Source organism: Aphelocoma coerulescens, unplaced genomic scaffold (assembly GCF_041296385.1).
Source record: "Aphelocoma coerulescens isolate FSJ_1873_10779 unplaced genomic scaffold, UR_Acoe_1.0 HiC_scaffold_87, whole genome shotgun sequence".
In the NCBI taxonomy this organism is placed as follows: domain Eukaryota; kingdom Metazoa; phylum Chordata; class Aves; order Passeriformes; family Corvidae; genus Aphelocoma; species Aphelocoma coerulescens.
The window spans coordinates 878,436-898,349 of NW_027184071.1; the positions used below are offsets into that span (position 1 = coordinate 878,436).

General features: G+C 50.9%; 1 protein-coding gene across 1 annotated transcript; it reads left to right on the forward strand.

Moving 5' to 3' along the window:
• Nucleotides 1–149: 149 nt before the first annotated feature.
• On the forward strand, nucleotides 150–18,042 carry LOC138102560 (serine/threonine-protein kinase PAK 3-like). Its single transcript, XM_069000275.1, is given in 13 exon segments — nucleotides 150–162; nucleotides 3,455–3,559; nucleotides 3,562–3,684; nucleotides 4,606–4,643; nucleotides 5,081–5,230; nucleotides 7,741–7,875; nucleotides 8,153–8,497; nucleotides 13,206–13,318; nucleotides 13,984–14,101; nucleotides 14,919–15,018; nucleotides 15,453–15,649; nucleotides 17,298–17,435; nucleotides 17,870–18,042. Coding segments are annotated over 13 exon segments (1,704 nt in total). The 3' UTR covers nucleotides 17,999–18,042.
• Nucleotides 18,043–19,914: the final 1,872 nt, after the last annotated feature.

The following is a 19,914-nucleotide window of genomic DNA, read 5'->3' on the forward strand; positions in this document are numbered from 1 at the left end:
AAAGTGACACTTATGGCTTCTTTGGTATGGTTTGTCAGTGGGGCAGGCTCTTCTTCATTCATCCTCTCCAGACCACACTGCCTTTGCAATACGGCACACTGGCCGGTTTTTGCCCAGCCATTGTGCTTGTAGTTGAGGCAGAACGGGCAATGGCATTTGCAGGCAAAAGCAGAGGAGGAGTTGTGCAGCCAAGACATCCTGTGCAGATGCAGGTGTTGAGCTGTGACTCGAGAGCATTGGGGATCCTGCCACTTGGATTTGTATCCCTAAGTGCAATCTCTTTGGCTCGGGGAGAGTCTTGCTCAGCTGAGAAAGCAGAAAGCTCAGCGAGGGTGCTCTGAAAGGTCTCGTCTGAGGCAGAGCTGTCAGCGAGCGTGAGGTGAGAGCGGCCCGGCCTTGCCCAGGCCGGAGCCCCAGCAGAGCCCACGCAGAGCCCAGAGCAGCCTGAGGCTGGGCAGAGGCAGGCTGGCAGGAGGCCCTTGGAGCTGCAAGAGGCAGCAGCCTGGCACTGGGTGCCTCTTCCTGGGAGCGGGCACATGGTCCCATCTCAGAGCCAAAGCGGCAGCTGGCTGCTGCCGAGGGAAGCGTAGCCGTGCTGGGCACAGCGCAGACTGGTGCCATTGGCCGTCTGGAGGCGGCCCAGGAGGAGAGAAAGGCAAAAGGCAGCCGAGGGCTGGTGCCCCGGCTAGGATTGCTACTCTTCTGCCGGCTGCCCTGGAAGTCCTGGGAAAGGTTAGCAGTGTGTGCAGCAGCCTGGGCACAGCGGGAGGGAGCCGGGCTGCTCCGCAGGCTCGAGCACGGGGCAGCGTCCTTCAGGCACGGCACTTCTGCCAGGGGCACCGAGGCCAACGGGAGGCAGCGACAGCTCGTCAGGTCAGATCTGCAGGAGCCAGTGCCTCACACAGCTCGGGGAGGAAGCGCCTGCAATCCTGCAGTTCTGCACTGAGTCAGAGCAAAGGTGTGGAATGCAGAGCGTTCTGCAGAAATATTCGGGGCCACCAGGCCAGCCTGCTTTGTGCTCTCCAGGGCACAGCAAGCAGTGCACCATGCAGCTCTGAGTTGCTGGCAGAGAGGTGTTAAAAAGGAACTCACTTTTGGATACAATTAAATGGTAACAAAGTCGTCGAAGCAAAGGAAAACTGCTTATGAGTAACGATTCCGTTGAGCCGGGTGTGTGCCTCCCTCCCCGAGAGCTCAACACACCCCCCCTCTAAGAAAATGGCTGCTTTTTAGACCCTTTCCCAGCCGGGACGGTCCCTGTCCCCTTTCCCAATGGGTGGGTACTAAGAAACTTAGGTGCTCTCCTGACCACCTTCTTTTCTGTCCCCTCCCCTCTCATCCTACTTCCTTTTTAGTCAGGTCTTCAACCCTGCCCCTCTCCCAGCTCACAGCAACACCCAGCAATTTAACTAGAACAGCTCCAAACCATAAATCCAACATACATCCAACAATTTTCATTCTTTGACCTAAACCCCTTTTGGCTGCAGCAAAATATTACTTCCTCTCTCAGAGGGAATCGGGGATGTGCCTGAGGCTTGTGCTTGAGTAGTGAACTGATTTGGAAGGGAGCAGAAGGCTTTCAGTAGGCAATTTGTGTTTTCTTTATTACTTTGGGAAAGAAAGATGCAATGTGGCTTCACGCAGCAAAAGCACTTGCAGGGTGCAGTGACGAAATGTTGTGTTCAATTCCCAGGGAAGGAAGGTGTAAATGACCATCAGAGGAGAATTTGAGGAATGGGTGTTACGGGTTCAGGAGGACGCCCATGCCCAGAGAACTCAAGACCCAGTTAGAATTGCAAAGCAAATGAATTTTAGTAGTCACGTTAGCAAGAAATACATACCGGCGCCTGGCTGCTGGAAAAGCCACCGAGCAGGAGAAGGAGATAGAGCATGGCTCCTGAGTGGGAGGGGCAGAAGGGCAGGACTCCTTCAGGGCATCCCCTGGATAAAAATGGCGTGCATCATGTTGTCCTCTCCCCTCCACCCCAGGAGCACACCTTATATCTCCTCCTCAGGAGTGGCCAGTTTCAACATCATTTCGTCCAGGGCCAGCTTACGAGATGAGGTCACATTGGCCCATGATCATACTCCATGCCAACAATGGCTCCATTATGTATTGTTTCTCCTTTCCCAGGATGAGTTCCACCAGGTGACCGATACCTAGTTTCATTTCTAGAAGTTAGTCCCGCTAACTAACAATACAGTCGTCTTCTGCATTATCTTGTCGATGTGCAACACTGCGGACCAAACATGTCAGGCCTCAGATCTGTCTCCTATCCCTGACACATGGGGATGTTCCCCAAATGACCACCAGAGACCCTCAGGACACCCCTACTCTCACATCAAGAACTTCTGACAAGTGGTTTAAATATGTCAAATAGTTTGAAGTCATGTTTAGCCTGTGAGTTTCAGCAAAGTAATGAGTGTGTCTTAGTTCCATGGGTAGAAGCTAGTAAGTGAGATTGCTGGGTGTGCACGTGTTAGGGAAGTGATTCCCCATGCACCCAGCGCTGAAATCAAGTGACGCCCCCTTTCTAATGCTGAGCTGGCAGCAGGGATGGATCCCTGCTTGGTAACCTTTCATTGTGGTCACTTATATTGAACAGTAAAAAAGGTTGAAATGAAATATTTCAAGCCGTTTCCCTCTGGTTTCCCTTTTCTGGGGGCCAAAGCTCTGTGCCCCAGGTGGCCTGGGTGTGTGCAGAGAAATGCAGCCCCCACAAAGCCCTTGGTTTTCCCACAAGTCATCATCACTCCTTCCCAGGTGCGCCCAGCTCTGGCAGGAGAGAGAGAGCCCACGGCGCAGTGGGCACCGTGCCCTCCCAGCCGGGGCTCTCTGGCACAGAGCAGCAGCAGCGCCAGCACCTTTCAACCCGCTCCTGGCCTTGGCTTCAGCCGGGAGCCAGAAGCCTCTGGAAATCAGCACTGCCAGTTGCATTCCCAGCTTGGAGCAGCTCCTGCGGGTGGGCAAATCCTGCCCGTTCGACTGCTTCCATAGAGGACGAAAGGCAGAGGCAGAGATGTACCTACAGAGGGGACCAGGGCGTGTCCAATAAAAGTGCAAATGTGTGGGGAGATTTGTTAGGAATTATTACAGCTGTTATGCAATTAGTGCCTTCTCTCCTGGATCTGTGCAATGCTTTGGGCCATTTTCTTGGTCTAGTTTCCTTTGCTTTGGTCCCATCTCAGTGTTCACTTGGGGTACAGGCTGTAGGTGCTTGGGGCACGCTTTGAGTTACTCTTGGAGCCCTTGAACAACAGGGTTTGGCCCACGAGGGGAGTTTGTGCTGCTTTGTGACAGAGGAGAACTTCCCAGGCTATTGTGTGTTTGCTGCAGGGAATCTTGGGTTGCTTTGCATCAATTCCCAGACCAACGCAGAGCAGCTGCTTTGTGATGTCAGGGCATGGTTGCCACGTTGTGGTGCTGTCATCAGAAGGTTGCCTTGGTGCACAGAAGGTCTCAGTGTCAGAGCAGCTCTTGGGCTTGCTCAGAGCAGGAGCATCCTCCTGGTTGAGGCCTTGTCAGGGGGCAGCTGCACTCTGACAGGAGCCTTGTTTTTTCTTGTGTTAGAGCACAGTCTGCAAACTTGCACAGCAGGGCTAAAATCATGGAGGCATTTGCTGCTGCAGTTTGCACTGTGTATGGCATTGGTTATTCTGCCTATTACCTGACTAACCTGACACGTGAGTAGAGGTTTTCCCTGGGTGTAACCCAACCTGGCTTGTGTAGGGCTTCCTGCTCTTTCTTAGTAACTGAGTTGATTTTGAAACAAAAAGACCATTAGGATGCCACTGCTTTGGTAAAGCTCCTGTCAACACGTTCAGCTCAAAAGAGGGTGTCTGTAGCCAGGGAGGTGCGGGCAGCATTTGCAAGGGAACGTGCAGGGGTTCCCTTCCCTCCACGGGAGAGTCTGTGGCAGCCGAGTCTGTCATTTCCTCAGGGGGCTGGGTGAAGCAGGACAACTTTGAAAAGGCAGCCTGGGAGGTGTTCTCAGAAGGCCTTCAAAGAACTCTGCAGTTCTGCCTGGAATTCAGGGAAAGCTTCTTTGTTTCTAAATTTTGTCATGAAAAGATTTGACTGTCTAACTCGACCCTTTAATGAGTGCTAAAATAGCGATTCTTTTTGCAATGAAGTGCAAACTCCCAAACAGTGAGTGTCTGCTCCTGAACCCCAGAGCTGCTCCTGGGCTGTTTCCCAGTCAAACTATGACATCTCAGGGGGGTTTGGGGGAAGGTTTTCTGGGCAACGGTTTTCAGTCACTTAATGGAATTAATGCATGCAACTTATTTTTTAAAAAAAGAACCTGAAGGAGAGGATAAAAAAGGCAGCTTTAGCTGTTGGGCAGAAGAGAAATATTGGGTGTTGAAGAACAATTTGCATTTTCTTGATCAAGTTTGTATTCATTTACTGGCAAAAGAGGCCAAAGCCTAGGCACAACCAAGAATATTGTCCTGCTCTCTTGCTGGCTGTGTGGAAGAACTGTGTCTGCTGGAGGGCTGTTGTGAAAAGAAAACCCTCTCTGTTTGGGTGGACTTGTTCTGCGGGATTAACCAGCACAGACGGTTTTTTCACAGCATCTGGTTCATTTTCCCTTCCCACTGCAGGTCACATGATCCGTGTATTCGTCAGTCCTGATCCTGAGGTGAGTGAGACAGGAACTTTTGATGTTCCTGGTGTTTAAGAACTGTGTAGAAATCTGTGAGCTTGGCCTGTGGCAGTAGAGTAAGGAGGCTGAGCTGGGTGGGCAGAAAGAAAATCCATGTTCATGTCTGCAGCAGCAATAGCAAAGGCATCGCTGTGTAATAGCTGCTTTTGCATTTCAGAGCTGTCTCAGAACTAAAAGCCCAGCTTTGCAGAGAGAACGTTGCTTACTGAGAGTAGCCAGGCTGCAATATCTAATTCAGAGCAATATGCAGTACTGTTGAATTAGCCCATTTTACTTTAGTTGGAGGCACTTGGAATCCCATTGCTATGCAAGGTTATGATTTCTCCTTAGTAGAGCTGGTTGTAGAGCTGAATAGAGATAAGGTTAGAAATGACATGTAACTGCCTGTCCCTCACACTCCTGCCTGTACACAGAGCCCAGAACCAACCTCAGGCTCTCCTCTGGCTCCCTCTGCTCCTGGAGAAGAGGTTGAAGAGGCTGAAGAGGCTGAAGAGGCTGAAGAGGAGAAAAATGTCCAGAACTCTCCAGCTGTGGTCAGTCATGAATCTGAACGTCCTGAGCCGGTAAGTGGCAGTTCTGGTTGGGGCTGTCTTTAGAGGAAATCAGAGCTGCAAGTTTCTGAGCGGCCAGCACTTGCTGGTGGTGGCCGAGGATGCTGAGTGCTGGAGTCCTGGCAGGACCTAGCGATTCCCCCCAGCCAGTGAGAGCTGGAACACGGCCTTTGAGCTGTCATGTTCAGGCCCCAGCTTGCTGGGATTCCAAGAGGGGCAAACGTGAATCATGAAGGCTCCCCTGTCGCCAGAGGAGGGAGCGCTCCAAAGACACCGCTCTCAGCCTTGCCAGACACGTGGGGGACACGGTGGCCTGGAGAGCCATGTCCCACTGCACAGGCTGGCCAAGTAGCTGCTGGCACAAAAGCTGTTGATGTGAGCACACAAGTGCTTTGGGGTGGTTTGTCCACATGAGCTTCTTGGGTGGGCTGAGCTGGGAGTATTTCAGAGACACACTGGGGACGGGGAGGTGCTGCTTGAAGTCAGGGACTTTGGTGCCTTGGTTGCCAGGTTGTTCTCTGGCCTCTTCAGGCAGAGCAGTGAGGAGCAGAGCTGACAGGGGCTCTGAGTGCGCCTGTGTTTTTGCTTTTGATAAGCTGCAAAGAGATGGTTGTGTTGTGCACGGACCTGTGTGGGGCCACTCTTCTCCCGTGTGGCAAAAGAAGCAAAGTGCGCAGTTGGGAGCCCTTCTTCCGTGGCAGAAGCCAGAGGCTGCCATGTTTCTGCAGATACTTTCTGTTGTGAAGTCTGTTTTTAAAACTGCATTTGAAAACTGCATTGGAGCCTAGAGTGGGGGCAAAGATGTTGCTCTGAAGTAGGTGGCACTTTCATCTTTTTGTTTGTTGGTTTGTTGGTTTTCTAGGAGGAGACTCCCTGTCTTTTCTTTCTCGGCAAACAAAGGTGCTTTTACTCAACCTTTCCTGGACTTTTCTAGCACTGGACGAGATTCTGCTAGAATTTTAGCTTGCAAGCTGGCGGTTCTGGAAGTTGCAGTATTTTTGCATGAGAACACGTAGTTTGGGGCAAGGAGATTGGTGCAGAAGGAGCTGTTCTGGTGTCCGGCCAGCCAGCAGGGCCTTGCACATCACTCTCCGGTTAACAGCGCCCGTGCCTTTTGGCAGCCCAGGGGAGCAGAATGTGTTGTATTCCAGGTATGGGAATTCAGCAGGAAATCCACACCCTTGCATTCCAGCTGGTCCTCAGAGGTCAGAGGGTCTGGGAGGGGCTCAGCTTCATTTCTGAAGTGCAGCCACTTTAACATCATCAGTCTGGTTGAGTCCAAGAGAAGAACTTGCCCCAGTACAGATGCACAAAGAGTGCAGTTCCCAGTGCAGTGCCCTGGGTCTGATCGCATTCTATAAGGCCCTTCCTGCTCCAGGTTCCCCAAGAGTGTGGTTTATTGAAGCAACAGGAGAGCAAGTTCAGGATTGCTGCTGATCAGGGCACTGGCTACAGAGTGTTGATGTGTGTAGTGAGGGAAAGCATAGCATAGGAAAAGAGAGATGATAACAGTGAGATCGATCTGTCTATCTATCTATCTATCTATCTATCTATTGATCTATCTATCGATCTGTTTATCTAAATGAAACTTCCTGGCTCTGCTCCAAGGCAATTGGAGGTGCAAAGCTCACCTAAAGACATCCTTTCAGGAGAGGAGGAGAGACATGTTCCATCAAGCGATCCCGAGCAGGCAGAGATGTTTCCCCCTCCAGAGATGGTTGTTTTTTCCCCTCAGAGGTGTTTTCCTCCCCCTGTTTATCCGTGAAAGTTTGGTCTGTCCTATGGGTGTGGAGCAATCCCATCCTCTAGGTGGGGTTTGGTGACTCTGGTCAAACATGCATTACAGGACACATGGTTTCCATCACTGGCATCCTGAAGGGTGTCTAAGTTAATTTGTTAATTGGGCCTTCTGAGGGTCTCTGTTACTGCCGGTCAGAATTCTCAGTTGACAAAAGAGGGAGGACAAGAAACACCTTGGTTCCCCTCCATATACTGAGGTGGCCATAGAGGCCCTCTGACCTCCATTGGAGGCTCTTTGTTCGCATCCTCATCTCCTGAATAATCCAGGATTTGTAACAAGAGTGTAGATGTCAGAAAGGCAGGAATGGCAGTGCAGGCCTGAAGAGAACATGAACTCCAGAAGTGTCTCTCACAAGGAGCAAGCTCCCACAGGAAGCCACCTGCAGAGCCAGGGTGGGGCTGTGGGACAGGGCTGGGTGTCAGTCACTTCTGAAAGACAAGCAGGACACGGCAGAAGAGGAGCGAGGTCCTCAGCAGAGCCTTGAGAAATGCCCCACGTTCCCTGTCAGATGCCTAAGAGTCTGTTGGAGCTTCAGTCCCAGATGGAGCCTGACTGTAGTGCCAGTGTCACTTTGGAATCTGTGCCTCCCCGTGGGCAGAGAAGGACCCGGGAGAGCAGCAGCACATTGCTTTGGGAATGTGCGAGCCCATCAGTCTCTGAGTCCTGCCCCACAAATATTTTATGGGAAGTTGAAAGCCATCTTCTCTTGCTTTCTGCGCAGCTCCTTCTAGAGAAAGAGCATGAGCAGATTGCTCTATCAGAGATGCCTTGCCAGACTCGGCGAGAGCTGTTCCCAGCCCGAGAGCAGCTGCAGCAGCTCAGGCAGCAGGTGGAAGAGGCACAAGAGAATGGCCAGGTGAGCCTGCCTAGCCAGGTGACAGAGTGAAGGGCAGGAACAGGGACATAAAACGGAGCTCTTGGGACTGAGGAGGCCAGGAGTCCCACAGGCACTGAAAGCACAGAGCCTTGTCATCTGCAGAGACCAGTGCTGGGACGGGAGGGTTCCAATGGAAGCAGAGCTGGGTAGGGAAGCAGAAGGGAGGGGCTAAATGAATGTGATTTTGAGGCTGAAAGAGGAAAAAGCTGAGCCTGATGGCAGCTGCCAGTCACTTGCTCTGCATTTGTGTGTACAGAACATCAAGGCAGAGCCACAAGCAGAGCTGCCCGAAGCCAAGAGTGACATCAAGGCAGCAAAGAGGAGGAGCAAGGAAGACATCAGAAGCATCCAAGAGGAGAAGAATCTCCATCAGCACAGGAGCGATCTACAAGAGCAGGTGAGTGTAAGAGCTGAAGCCACTCCACTTGTGAGACATCCTCTCTCTGCTTCTTTGCAGAACATCGACAAAGAGCTGCAGGCAGAGCTGCAGGAAACTGAGGCTAGGATCAAGGCAAGGGAGAAGAGGCTGGATGAAGGACTGAAAATCATCCGAGAGGAAATTAATCTTCTACTCCAAAAGCATGAGGCTCTAGAAAAGCGAGTGAGTGAAACAGAGAGAGCCGCTGCAGTCACCAAACTGGTGGTTTCTGCCCTTCTTGCTTTTCCTCTGCAGAGCAGCAGGCGGGTGGGGTGATGTCTCTGAGCGCCATCCTGCTGTGGTCTCTATCACAGCCACTCTGAAGGACACGTCCTGGGCTGCTGAATCTCAGCTGCTGCCCTGGACAGTGCGACTAGTCCTTTGGCCTTTTGGCCAGCAGTCATCCAAATGGATTCCTGCTGGCCTGTTCCTGCTCTCCTTGTTTCTTGAGGTGTTTTTGCAGGTCAGCTTGGTGACCCTGATGGATCTTGAAACAAGCTGTCTGTATCCCTTGTGAACCTGTTCTTTCCCTTTCCTCACAGTCGCTGACCCACGGCTGACAGGGATAAGCTGTAGTGTCTGACTGCTTTGTTGTGTTTGACTTGAGGTGGAAGTGTGGACATCTCAGCTGGCAGCCTGCAAAGACTTCCAGCAAGTGATTGGCCACAAAGAGCCCCAAGGCTGGCGTGGGGCACAGGAACTGTCCCAGCCGGACCTGCTGCAGCTTGAGCCCGTCCCGAAGATGGTGGAGGAAAAGAGGACTCCATGGGAGGAGGTAGAACATTAGAACAAGGAGATGCAAGTGTGTCCATAGCCCTTGGAGGGGGAAAAGAGTGCTTGGGAGGAAGTGGAATAGTCATTGCAGCAGTCATCCTTCAGAAAATCCATGAGAATGTTACAGGAATCTGGCCATGAACTCAAGTAAAATCAGCCTTTGGTTTTGACCCATCCGGTTTGAGAAGTGGACATGCAAAAAAATCCATTTTAAGAGCCCTGCATGTGGCTGACAGCATCTTCCTCTGGGCCTGCATTTGAAATGGGATCCCAGGGCAATCTCTGCCAGCCACACTTTCTGACACAACCTCATTTCTTGTCTCAGATCTACACAGGCTCTCGCATGGAACCTGCTCCTGCAGCAGCAGCAGCAGCAGCATTGTCTAAAGGAGCCTTTGCACCCCAGCCTGAGAAGTGGAGCCCGGGCAGTTTGCTCAGCTCCAACAGCGACACAGCTTCTTCCCATCAACAGGAGATGGAGGATGACCTCCTGGAGCTACTGAGTACGTCTTGTGTATTTCTTGTGTGAGGGACAGTGTATTGTGTGCATGTGTCAGCATAGCTGTGCCAAATGTTGCTCCGCAGTTTGGTGTCACAGGGACATTTAGGACTCCTCACAGGAAGTGCTGTGCTCCAAGGCAGCGAGGGAGTGCTCTGGGTGTTCCTGCTGCCTCTGAGCACAGCTCAGACTGCCTTGGCTTTGCCTGAGCTTCCCTCTCTGCTGAAGGCAGAAGCAGGGATTGTTCCTGCATCAGCTGTGACCTAGCAAATGATCTAGGCAAGTCCTCTGTGCTAGTGGCCAAACTGAACGGAATATTTGGCTTCCTAAATTCTCCTTAGACTCCTGATTTCTCAGCATTCATCAGAGCAAAAGACCTTCGCAGAAATTGTTTGGTTTTGGGGTTTTGTCTTTTGGTGGGTTTGTAAGGATTTTGGTTGGTGGTTTGTTGTTTTGGGGTTTTTTTGTGTTTGGTTTGGTTTGAGCCTTTTTTTTTTTTTTTTTTGGTGAAGTTGTTTTTTCTCCATCCTGAAGGAGCTCTTCTTCCTCATGTGTCTTATTGGTGTAATTTTGATGACTGTTACTATTACCACTACTACATCTACAGTTGGTTTTTATGACAATGCAACATTTTTGCCAATGACCACTTCTTTGAAAAAACATCAAGTGACAGCACAAATTGAGAGCAAGAGGTGTTTTCCACATGTCCCCAAAGAAAAAGCAGATACTTTATAACAATCCCTATTTAATATCCTAGTTTCATGCTTATAAGGATGTGTCCAAGAGACACATTGATGTGGCGTGGTCAGGTAAAACTGCACTGCAGGCATTTCTCAGGAGTGAGCCTCCAGCCCATCCACTGTCTATCCCTCAGATCCGTGGCACTTTTTCATCCCTGATTCCCAATCATTCCCGTGACTGTTAGAATGCCACCCGTTGGCCCAAGCCCTGCACAGCTCACTCTCTAGGAAAACACATGAAGCCCTTTGTGATTCTGCAGCACAGCCCATTGAATCTGCTTCCTGCCCATAACAGCTGCCAGTGCTGTGCTCTCAGGTAAGACCTGGGGGGGGCTGAGAACAGAGCCCAGTTGACTCTGTGTCTACCATCACCTGTTGGGACAAGAAGGGCATTGATGTGCACCTCGGTGTGTCTGATCTCAAAGCCAATCCTCTTGTGTCCTGAAAGGGGGCAAGAGCTTGGAACAGGGCTCGGTCTGGCTGTGGCTTCTTCCCAGTGCTTGTCAGTGCTCATCCTTGGGCCTTCCCAGCCCTGCTGTGGTACCTGCACTGCCCCTGACGGCCGCTGCGACTGCAGAGGCTGGAGCCTTCCTCAGCTGAGAGAGTCCTGCTGCTGCCCGGCCGCTGCAGCGCGGAGCTGCCGGGAGGCAGCAGCCCCTCGTCTGGGCCGGCTTCTGCATGGCACGGCCTGGACTCACGAGAGGCTCAGCATCTCCTCTGGGCAGCTGTCCGTGCCACGCCGGCGCCCGAGGAGCACTGCTGTCCTTGCTGCCCGTGGCCGCTGTGCCGAGCTGGGAAGGCGGGGACGTGTGCGGAGCTGAGAGGGCGAGTCCAATGCCAGCGACTGATCCGCGCAGTCAGGGGGAAGACAAGCAGTGTGGTTCTTCACATGGGACACGGGCAAGGGCATCTTTGAACTCAGCCTGCCCATAACGGCTGAGCATCCTGATGCGGAAAGCCCCGTTGGTATTGGTCACAACGTGAGCTGCTCTGGTTTACAAAAAGAAAGGCATTCTTTTGGCAAGATGCCCTCCTCTCCTGCGAATGCATCTCTCTGTGCTTTGTTTCCTCTCAAGAGATCTCTTCAGAGGACTGTAGAAAATCAGTCTCAGTGCTGGCCATCTGTGCTGCAGAGCTGCCTGGCTTGTTGCTGTTGCTGTTGTGGTTCTTGTCGCTGTTGTTGTTGTTACCCAGATGACCACAAAAGGCTCAGAGCCCCAGAGAGTGGGGCTGCCTTTTGTATCTCCTGGAAGGTGGCATGTCTGCTTTCAAGTGAGCATCTTGCACTTTGTTTCCCTCAGGGAAAATGGTGAGCATGGAAAATCCGGTGATGAAATACACTGAACTGGAAAATATCGGCAGCGGGTGAGTCCAACCACAGTTTCTTCTACAAAACCATGGGCCAGCTGTTCTGCTGGTGGAATATCTATCAAGTGTCAAGTCAGGCAAGCTGCAAACATGTTCAGACACTGGGCTTAGATTGGCCCATCTCTCAGTGCTGGTCAGAATTTGTAAGTGTGGTCAGAAGGCATTGTCAAAGACATCTCCATGCTGCCACGGTCTTGCCTGCAGCAAGGAACAGGAGCTGGAAGATCTCCTGTCTCTCAAGTGTGGGACAGCTGTGTGTTAATTTCCTTAGCATTTTTGTATGTCTCAAAATCATACGGCCGCACTAATGAAAGGAGAATCTTGCTTGCCTGAAAGAGCAGCCTAGCCCTTAGTAGCTGTCAGATAACAGTTCTCAGGAACAGTTCTTTCCAAGAGGTTGCTGAAGGAAATACTCAGTGGTCAGGATTAGAACCACACAGTTTAGAAACGGAAACTCAAGATGAAAGAATAAGCTCTCTTTTTGAGCTGAGGCACTAAAGCCCAAAGCTTCAGGAACAGGCCCAGTGCCCATGCACTGGAGAGGAAAATGCATCATGTGCCCTCTGGCAGAGCCCTCATGCCTCCTGCAGGTTTTAGGCACTTAGAGCAGAGATCTCCTGTCCGGGCTGGCTTTCACGCCAAGATCTAAACAGCTTCTCCTTTCTTTGCTGCTGTTTTGTTTCTAGGGGTTTCGGAGAAGTTTGTAGAGCATTCGACAATGCCACAGGAGGAGAGGTAAATGTCAACACCCTGCAGATTCTGCAGCTCTTGAGGGCTTTCCCCTCTGGTGTGAGTTGTGGCTGGAGCTTTGGGTCACCGGGAGAGCTGTGCTGCAAAGGCACAAGAAGCACAGACTGGTGCCAGCCTGCAAAATACATTTGGGACAGTCGTTGTCCTTCTCAGCTGCCAGAAGGAAGGCAAAGAGAGCAGTGGTTCCTTTTGGAGAAGGAAATGCTCACTCACTCTCAGTGGCTAAAACAAAGGTGGTGCCTTAGAGCATCTCACTGCTTTCTTGTGGCTACAGCTTCAGAGTCCTGAATTCTCATTTCTGGCTGCCAGCAAATACATCTGAACCTTACTGGTAGTTCCTTAGCAACCTGCAGTGCTGCACTTGGGAACTGCACGTAGGGAGGGATCTGCAAGGCGTCCCTAAGAGCCCTAAGCCCTGCTTATAGCCCAGGATGTATCCATAGAGTAGCAAGGCTTGGATTACTTCTCTGGATCCCAGGCAGAGCAGCAGAGGGTATGGGCAGAGCTTTGTGGGTGATAGTTGAGACACCATTGTTACCAAGTGGACAAGGCAAAACGTCAGTGGCCATGTGTCCTGTTTCTGGCCCACAAGGGAGCGGAGAAATGGGCTGTTGGAATGTCAGTTCCTAATTACTCCAGTGTCTAATCACAAGGCACTTTGGCACAGCTCAGCTGTGTCATTCCAAAATCACTCGCTCCATGTGTGTTGTGGTCTCGTGCCACCAACTTCTCAAGGTACTGATTGTCATTGTCATTTTAGGTGGCCATAAAGAAAAGTAGTCTGCAAGGACTGAGGAGGAAGGAAGTAACTGTCAATGAACTCATGATCATGAAGATGAATAGGAATCCCAACCTGGTCAACTATTTAGACAGGTGAGTGGTCGTGGTCTTATCCCATGAATGTTTGTTTACCTACTGCAAGCATGAGAGGTCAAAAACCAACTTTGGTCTGTGGCAGAAAATAGAGCTGTTAATTACTGATCAATTATTATTTCTCTTCTCATCTCCAATGGATGGGAAGAGAGTGCATTTTGTCTGCATTAGTCTTCCCTGGCACACATCGTTTGACAATTCTTCAAAAGCCTGCACCAGTGCTATCTTACTAAGTCAATACCCTCTAAGTTCACTGCCACCACGTTGTCTTGGGGCTTGATTTTTCTCAAGAGTCTTAAATGCTGATGAACCATCCGAGAGAGGATTTCCCTTGGACTGCAGCCCCTCTTTTCCATTGCTGTGCATGCCAGGAAGACTAGATGCTTTTTTTCCATAAACACCATGTGTGACAGCTTTTTATCTGGGCTGTTAGTAAACTGTGTTTTTCACTTGCTGGCCATCTAAGACATCTCCTTTTTCACAGCTGTGCCTTTCTCCTTGACACAGCACAGACCGCAATCACTGCACAGCCTAGAGGGAACGTCTATTCCTTTGAGTCTGTCCTCGTTTCAAAGGGACCTGGAAACAAGAATCAATCGTTGTCTTTTCCAAACAGTGGCGTAGCCATGCACATTCATCTCCATGGCCTCATTTCCTTCTTTCAGCTACCTTGTGGATGATGAAGTCTGGCTGGTGATGGAGTACATGGATGGAGGCACTCTGACTGATGCCATCTATGAGATGTACATATCTGAAGATGAGATGGCAGCCGTCAGTCGGGAGGTCAGGGATCCCACCTGTGCTTCCGAGGGCTTGGGCAGGATTGTCTGGGAAACAGGGGCTGAGAACTGGAGGGATTCCATGTGCCAAACTTTGCTTCTGTGTGGCTGCTATGCTATGGGGAAGCGGGGGAACTGCGTGGCAGTGTGCCTGCACTCCCTGTACTCTGTTCTTGTACTCTTATCTCCTGCTGTTGCATTCTCACTCTGTCTCTTGTATTTGTAGTTGCTGTTCTCCACCTTGCCTCTCTGAATGCTTGCCTGGAGCCTGTCTGCACGGCATTCCTTGCCTGTAAAAGCAAAGGTGCTGGTAGCAGAATTGGAAACTAATGGTAAAAGGGACTCATTTCTCAGAGTCCTCAGCTGAAAAGGGTAATAGTGCACCCAAAATGCTGTTTGCTTCTGAAAGGCGACTCATGTGATACTTCCAAGTCTGTGCTGAGGCCAGCAAGAAAACCTTTGCCATGCAGCCTCCCACCCAAAAGTGAGCCGCTTCACAGCAAAGGGAGGGACTCTTTCTTTCTTGGCAAAGCCTTGCTTGTCCTCTGGATGAAGAAAGCACATCCACTGCAGCAGCAGTCATTCTGGCTGCTTTGCAGAGGACAGTCTAGAACAGCAATTCCCGTTGGCTCTCTCAAAAGCTGACGTGCCTTCCCTTAGAAAGGTAGTGTTGGAGCAGCAAGCTCTTCCTCTCAATGGCTCTGTGTTCTGCCATTGCACTCTATTCCCCTGGAAAGGGAATCTTTTAGAGCTGTTTCCTTTCTTGTGGGCTCAAATCACACCACTCATTTTTATCCTCCTGTCTCTGTTTTCTCTCTCAGTGCCTGCAAGGACTGGATTTTCTTCACTCAAACCATGTCATCCATCGAGATGTGAAGAGCAGCAACATCCTTCTCAGAACTGACGGCTCTGTCAAGCTGGGTTGGTATATTCTTGGCCAGGCAGAGCGTTCCGGGCATGTGGGGTTTGGGGCTGCTTTTGAGTGACTGCCAGTTCCCCCAAAGTGGTGCTGCTGGCAGTGCAGGGACCCCTGCAGCGAGCTGAAGGCACAGTTGCAACGTGCACAGAGGTATGGCGAGGAAAAAGCCGTCCAGAGTGGCACTGGTTTGGGTCTGTGTGTGTCCCTTCCAGAGGGAGGGAGCTACAATCTAAAGGTTCCAGGGAATAAAAGCCACTTCTGGGGGCAGGATTAAAAAATTTAAAAAGCAGCCACTTCCGTGTTTCCTTGGCTAAAGTCCTGAGGAAACAGAGCAGGGACGGATTTCCAGGAGATTCAACAGCGCTTTCTCAGACTTACAGTGGGGAGTTCTTTTGCTTGGTTTCCTAATTGTACAGAACTTTTTTGTTCTCCTCAGCTGATTTTGGCCTCTCTGCTCAGCTCACCCCTGAGCAGAATCTAAGGAGCTCAGTGGTCGGGACGCCTTGGTGGATGGCGCCTGAGGTTGTGCTAGGTCAACCATATGGCCCCAAAGTGGACATATGGTCTCTTGGAATTGTGGGATTCGAAATGGTGGAACGAGAAGCTCCTCACTGGAATGAAAGTCCTACCTCGGTAAGGAGCAAATACTCACTGATCCCTCTGTCTTTTTCACCTATCCTGTGTTCTGTCCTCCATCAGACAAAATCCCATTGCCGTCTGCTGGCACTGCTTCCACCAAGGTCCCCTTCTAAAAATGGCCCTGCAGCACATCAGCATCTGCTGTAGTTTTGGTTGCATCGGTGGGGGAACTCAGGCCCTACCACATGCAAACACTCTCCATTCTCAGGCAACACTTTCCTTTGGGTTTTAAGTTGTTCCAGCTCGTCTGTCTGTGTAGATGTCTCTAATAACACAAAACACACATCTCAGAGCTGGTGTTACATTTCCAGAAAAGAAGGAAAGAAACCCAAACCAACAAAGTTTCTAAAACAGTGGTTTTCTAGAGAAGAACTGCACTCCCTGTACGGTTTCTTGGCACTTGCCTAAAACCTGGGCATGAGGGTGTAAAGGCCACATAGTGTCTTCTGCTTCTTGTGCAGTGTTGCTGAAACACTTAGTGACCATATTTCTGTCATAGCCCAAGCCACGTTCTCCACGTGACCAAGCTGCAGCCTGGTGACACGGAGAGCCTGCCAAAACCTCCCATTTGTTACCTGGCACTTTCTGGGATGGGCACATCTTTAATGCATTGACTTGAGTATCCAGAAAAGCAGAGGGCTACCATAGGGATAGCATTTCTCCTTCTGCTGATTTGACCACGAAAAGTTTTTCTTTTGCCACATCAGAGAAGCTGGAACTTGCAGACTGCTGCGAGACAGAGCTGCAGGTGGCTCCTGTGTGCCCAAACAGGCATTTTCATCCCAATACGTTTCTGCATGCATCTTAACGTGTCTGTGTTGAATGCGAGGTTCCAAATGTTTCTTTCCTTACCTGAGCAATAACTCCCTTTTCTATAATAATACTTGAAAACAGTTAGAGCAAAGTCCCTCTTCCAAACTGCCTGTCAAGCTGGTGGGAATCTTCAGAGAAGCAAAACGTGCTTTTGCTGATGTAGTTGCCCCTAACTAGGTCAGCCAATCAAATCAGCTGCCGAGGCAAGCTCCGCTGGATGCTGGAAAAGCTGTGGCTGCTTTGGGGTTTGGGTTTTTTGTTGGTATAGGAAAGTCATCTCTGCCTCTCTGCCAAGGCAGAAATTGCCACTGCAGAGTTGAGCTTAAACAAGGGGCTCTGGGAGAGCATTTACAGACTTGAAACTGATGCCTGGAGTGGCTACCTAAAACCAGAGACTAGACAAGAATAAGAGAATCAAAATAGGTATTTATTTGAACGGCCTTCAAAGATACAGCCTGGGCAGTCAAAAGGCTACATCCAAGATGGACCCTGGGTCATGAGTTCTTCACAGTTTTGTAAGCTTGGTCCATTTCCATAGCAGGGTTAATTCTCCAATTATGAGCCCAGTAATGATGTAATTAGCCCAAGTTTGCCCCTCTTCAGAGGCTTTGAGTTCACACATTTTGGGCCCTGGGACAATCGGAGTGTCCTTGGAGAGCAAACCTAGAGAGGCTTTGTTATGTCTAACTAGCACGAGAGAACAGTAGCTAACAGGCCACACAAAACTTCCGAGCTACACACTAGGCAGTACAGGACTTGAAAAATAGAAAAGTTAAAACCTAAGGCATCAAAAGAAGCAGGTGGAGTCTTGTGTTTCCTTTTTCTCCAGGCTGAACTCCTGATAGCCACAGGAGGGACCCCACAGCTGCGGCAGCCCAACCTGTTCTCGGCTTCTCTGCGTCACTTCCTGAACTGCTGCCTGCAGACAAACGAGGAGCGGCGCTGGTCTGCCAAGGAGCTCCTGCAGGTAAAATGCAAAGGGGCTGCAGGTCAAACAGTGTCCGAGGATGGGCTCCTCCTCCACTGAAGCCCAAGGCATCAGATGAGCCCCCTTCCTCCTCATCTCCACTCTTGGTGCTTTCCAAATGAAAATGGTGAGGAATCCTGGGCTGGGCTGGCAGGGACCTGTAAAGGCCATCTGATCCATGTGGTGTGCAATGAGCAGGGATATCTTGAAAGAGATCAGGCTGCTCAGAGCCCCTTCCCACCTGACCTGGAATGTTTCCAGGGAAGGGACACTTACCAGCTCTCAGGACAACCTGTGCCACTGTTGCACTATGCTCCTTAGACCTACTCAGAGTAAATCCCCTTTTCATTTAAAAATATTACCCCTGCCTTTGAAGCACTGAGCTTGGAAAGTCATGGTTCATTGTTCTTGGTTGGTTTTTTTCCTTTGGGCAGCATCCATTTGTAACATCAGCCAAGCCTGCATCCAGCCTGGTGCCACTGATCCAGTCACTGAAGAAGTGGAAGGAGGAGGAGAAAAGATTGCAGTGGCAATCCATCCATTCAGGACTATTTTCTCCATGACCAGCTTAGATGAGGATTGTAGAGTAGGATTGTAGAGTAGGATTGCAGAGTAGGATTGCAGAGTAGGATTGTAGAGTAGGATTCTAAATAAATAAAGTTTCTGAAACCCCAACTCATCTGTAAGATTCCTTTCTTTCTCACCTTGTGATTTAGCTCAACTTTTCCTTCTCAATTGTCCGTTGTTTCTTAAAGGTGGAAAGAGACACTTATGGCTTCTTTGGTATGGTTTGTCAGTGGGGCAGGCTCTTCTTCATTCATCCTCTCCAGACCACACTGCCTTTGCAATACGGCACACTGGCCGGTTTTTGTCCAGCCATTGTGCTTGTAGTTGAGGCAGAAAGGGCAATGGCATTTGCAGGCAAAAGCAGAGGAGGAGTTGTGCAGCCAAGACATCCTGTGCAGATGTAGGTGTTGAGCTGTGACTCGAGAGCACTGGGGTTCCTGCCACTTGGATTTGTATCCCTAAGTGCAATCTCTTTGGCTCAGGGAGAGTCTTGCTCAGCTGAGAAAGCAGAAAGCTCAGCGAGGGTGCTCTGAAAGGTCTCGTCTGAGGCAGAGCTGTCAGCGAGCGTGAGGTGAGAGCGGCCCGGCCTTGCCCAGGCTGGAGCCCCAGCAGAGCCCACGCAGAGCCCAGAGCAGCCTGAGGCTGGGCAGAGGCAGGCTGGCAGGAGGCCCTTGGAGCTGCAAGAGGCAGCAGCCTGGCACTGGGTGCCTCTTCCTGGGAGCGGGCACATGGTCCCATCTCAGAGCCAAAGCGGCAGCTGGCTGCTGCCGAGGGAAGCGTAGCCGTGCTGGGCACAGCGCAGACTGGTGCCATTGGCCGTCTGGAGGCGGCCCAGGAGGAGAGAAAGGCAAAAGGCAGCCGAGGGCTGGTGCCCCGGCTGAGGATTGCTACTCTTCTGCCGGCTGCCCTGGAAGTCCTGGGAAAGGTTAGCAGTGTGTGCAGCAGCCTGGGCACAGCGGGAGGGAGCCGGGCTGCTCCGCAGGCTCGAGCACGGGGCAGCGTCCTTCAGGCACGGCACTTCTGCCAGGGGCACTGAGGCCAACGGGAGGCAGCGACAGCTCGTCAGGTCAGATCTGCAGGAGCCAGTGCCTCACACAGCTCGGGGAGGAAGCGCCTGCAATCCTGCAGTTCTGCACTGAGTCAGAGCAAAGGTGTGGAATGCAGAGCGTTCTGCAGAAATATTCGGGACCACCAGGCCAGCCTGCTTTGTGCTCTCCAGGGCACAGCAAGCAGTGCACCATGCAGCTCTGAGTTGCTGGCAGAGAGATGTTAAAAAGGAACTCACTTTTGGATACAATTAAATGGTAACAAAGTCATCGAAGCAAAGGAAAACTGCTTATGAGTAACGATTCCGTTGAGCCGGGTGTGTGCCTCCCTCCCCGAGAGCTCAACACACCCCCCCTCTAAGAAAATGGCTGCTTTTTAGACCCTTTCCCAGCCGGGACGGTCCCTGTCCCCTTTCCCAATGGGTGGGTACTAAGAAACTTAGGTGCTCTCCTGACCACCTTCTTTTCTGTCCCCTCCCCTCTCATCCTACTTCCTTTTTAGTCAGGTCTTCAACCCTGCCCCTCTCCCAGCTCACAGCAACACCCAGCAATTTAACTAGAACAGCTCCAAACCATAAATCCAACATACATCCAACAATTTTCATTCTTTGACCTAAACCCCTTTTGGCTGCAGCAAAATATTACTTCCTCTCTCAGAGGGAATCGGGGATGTGCCTGAGGCTTGTGCTTGAGTAGTGAACTGATTTGGAAGGGAGCAGAAGGCTTTCAGTAGGCAATTTGTGTTTTCTTTATTACTTTGGGAAAGAAAGATGCAATGTGGCTTCACGCAGCAAAAGCACTTGCAGGGTGCAGTGACGAAATGTTGTGTTCAATTCCCAGGGAAGGAAGGTGTAAATGACCATCAG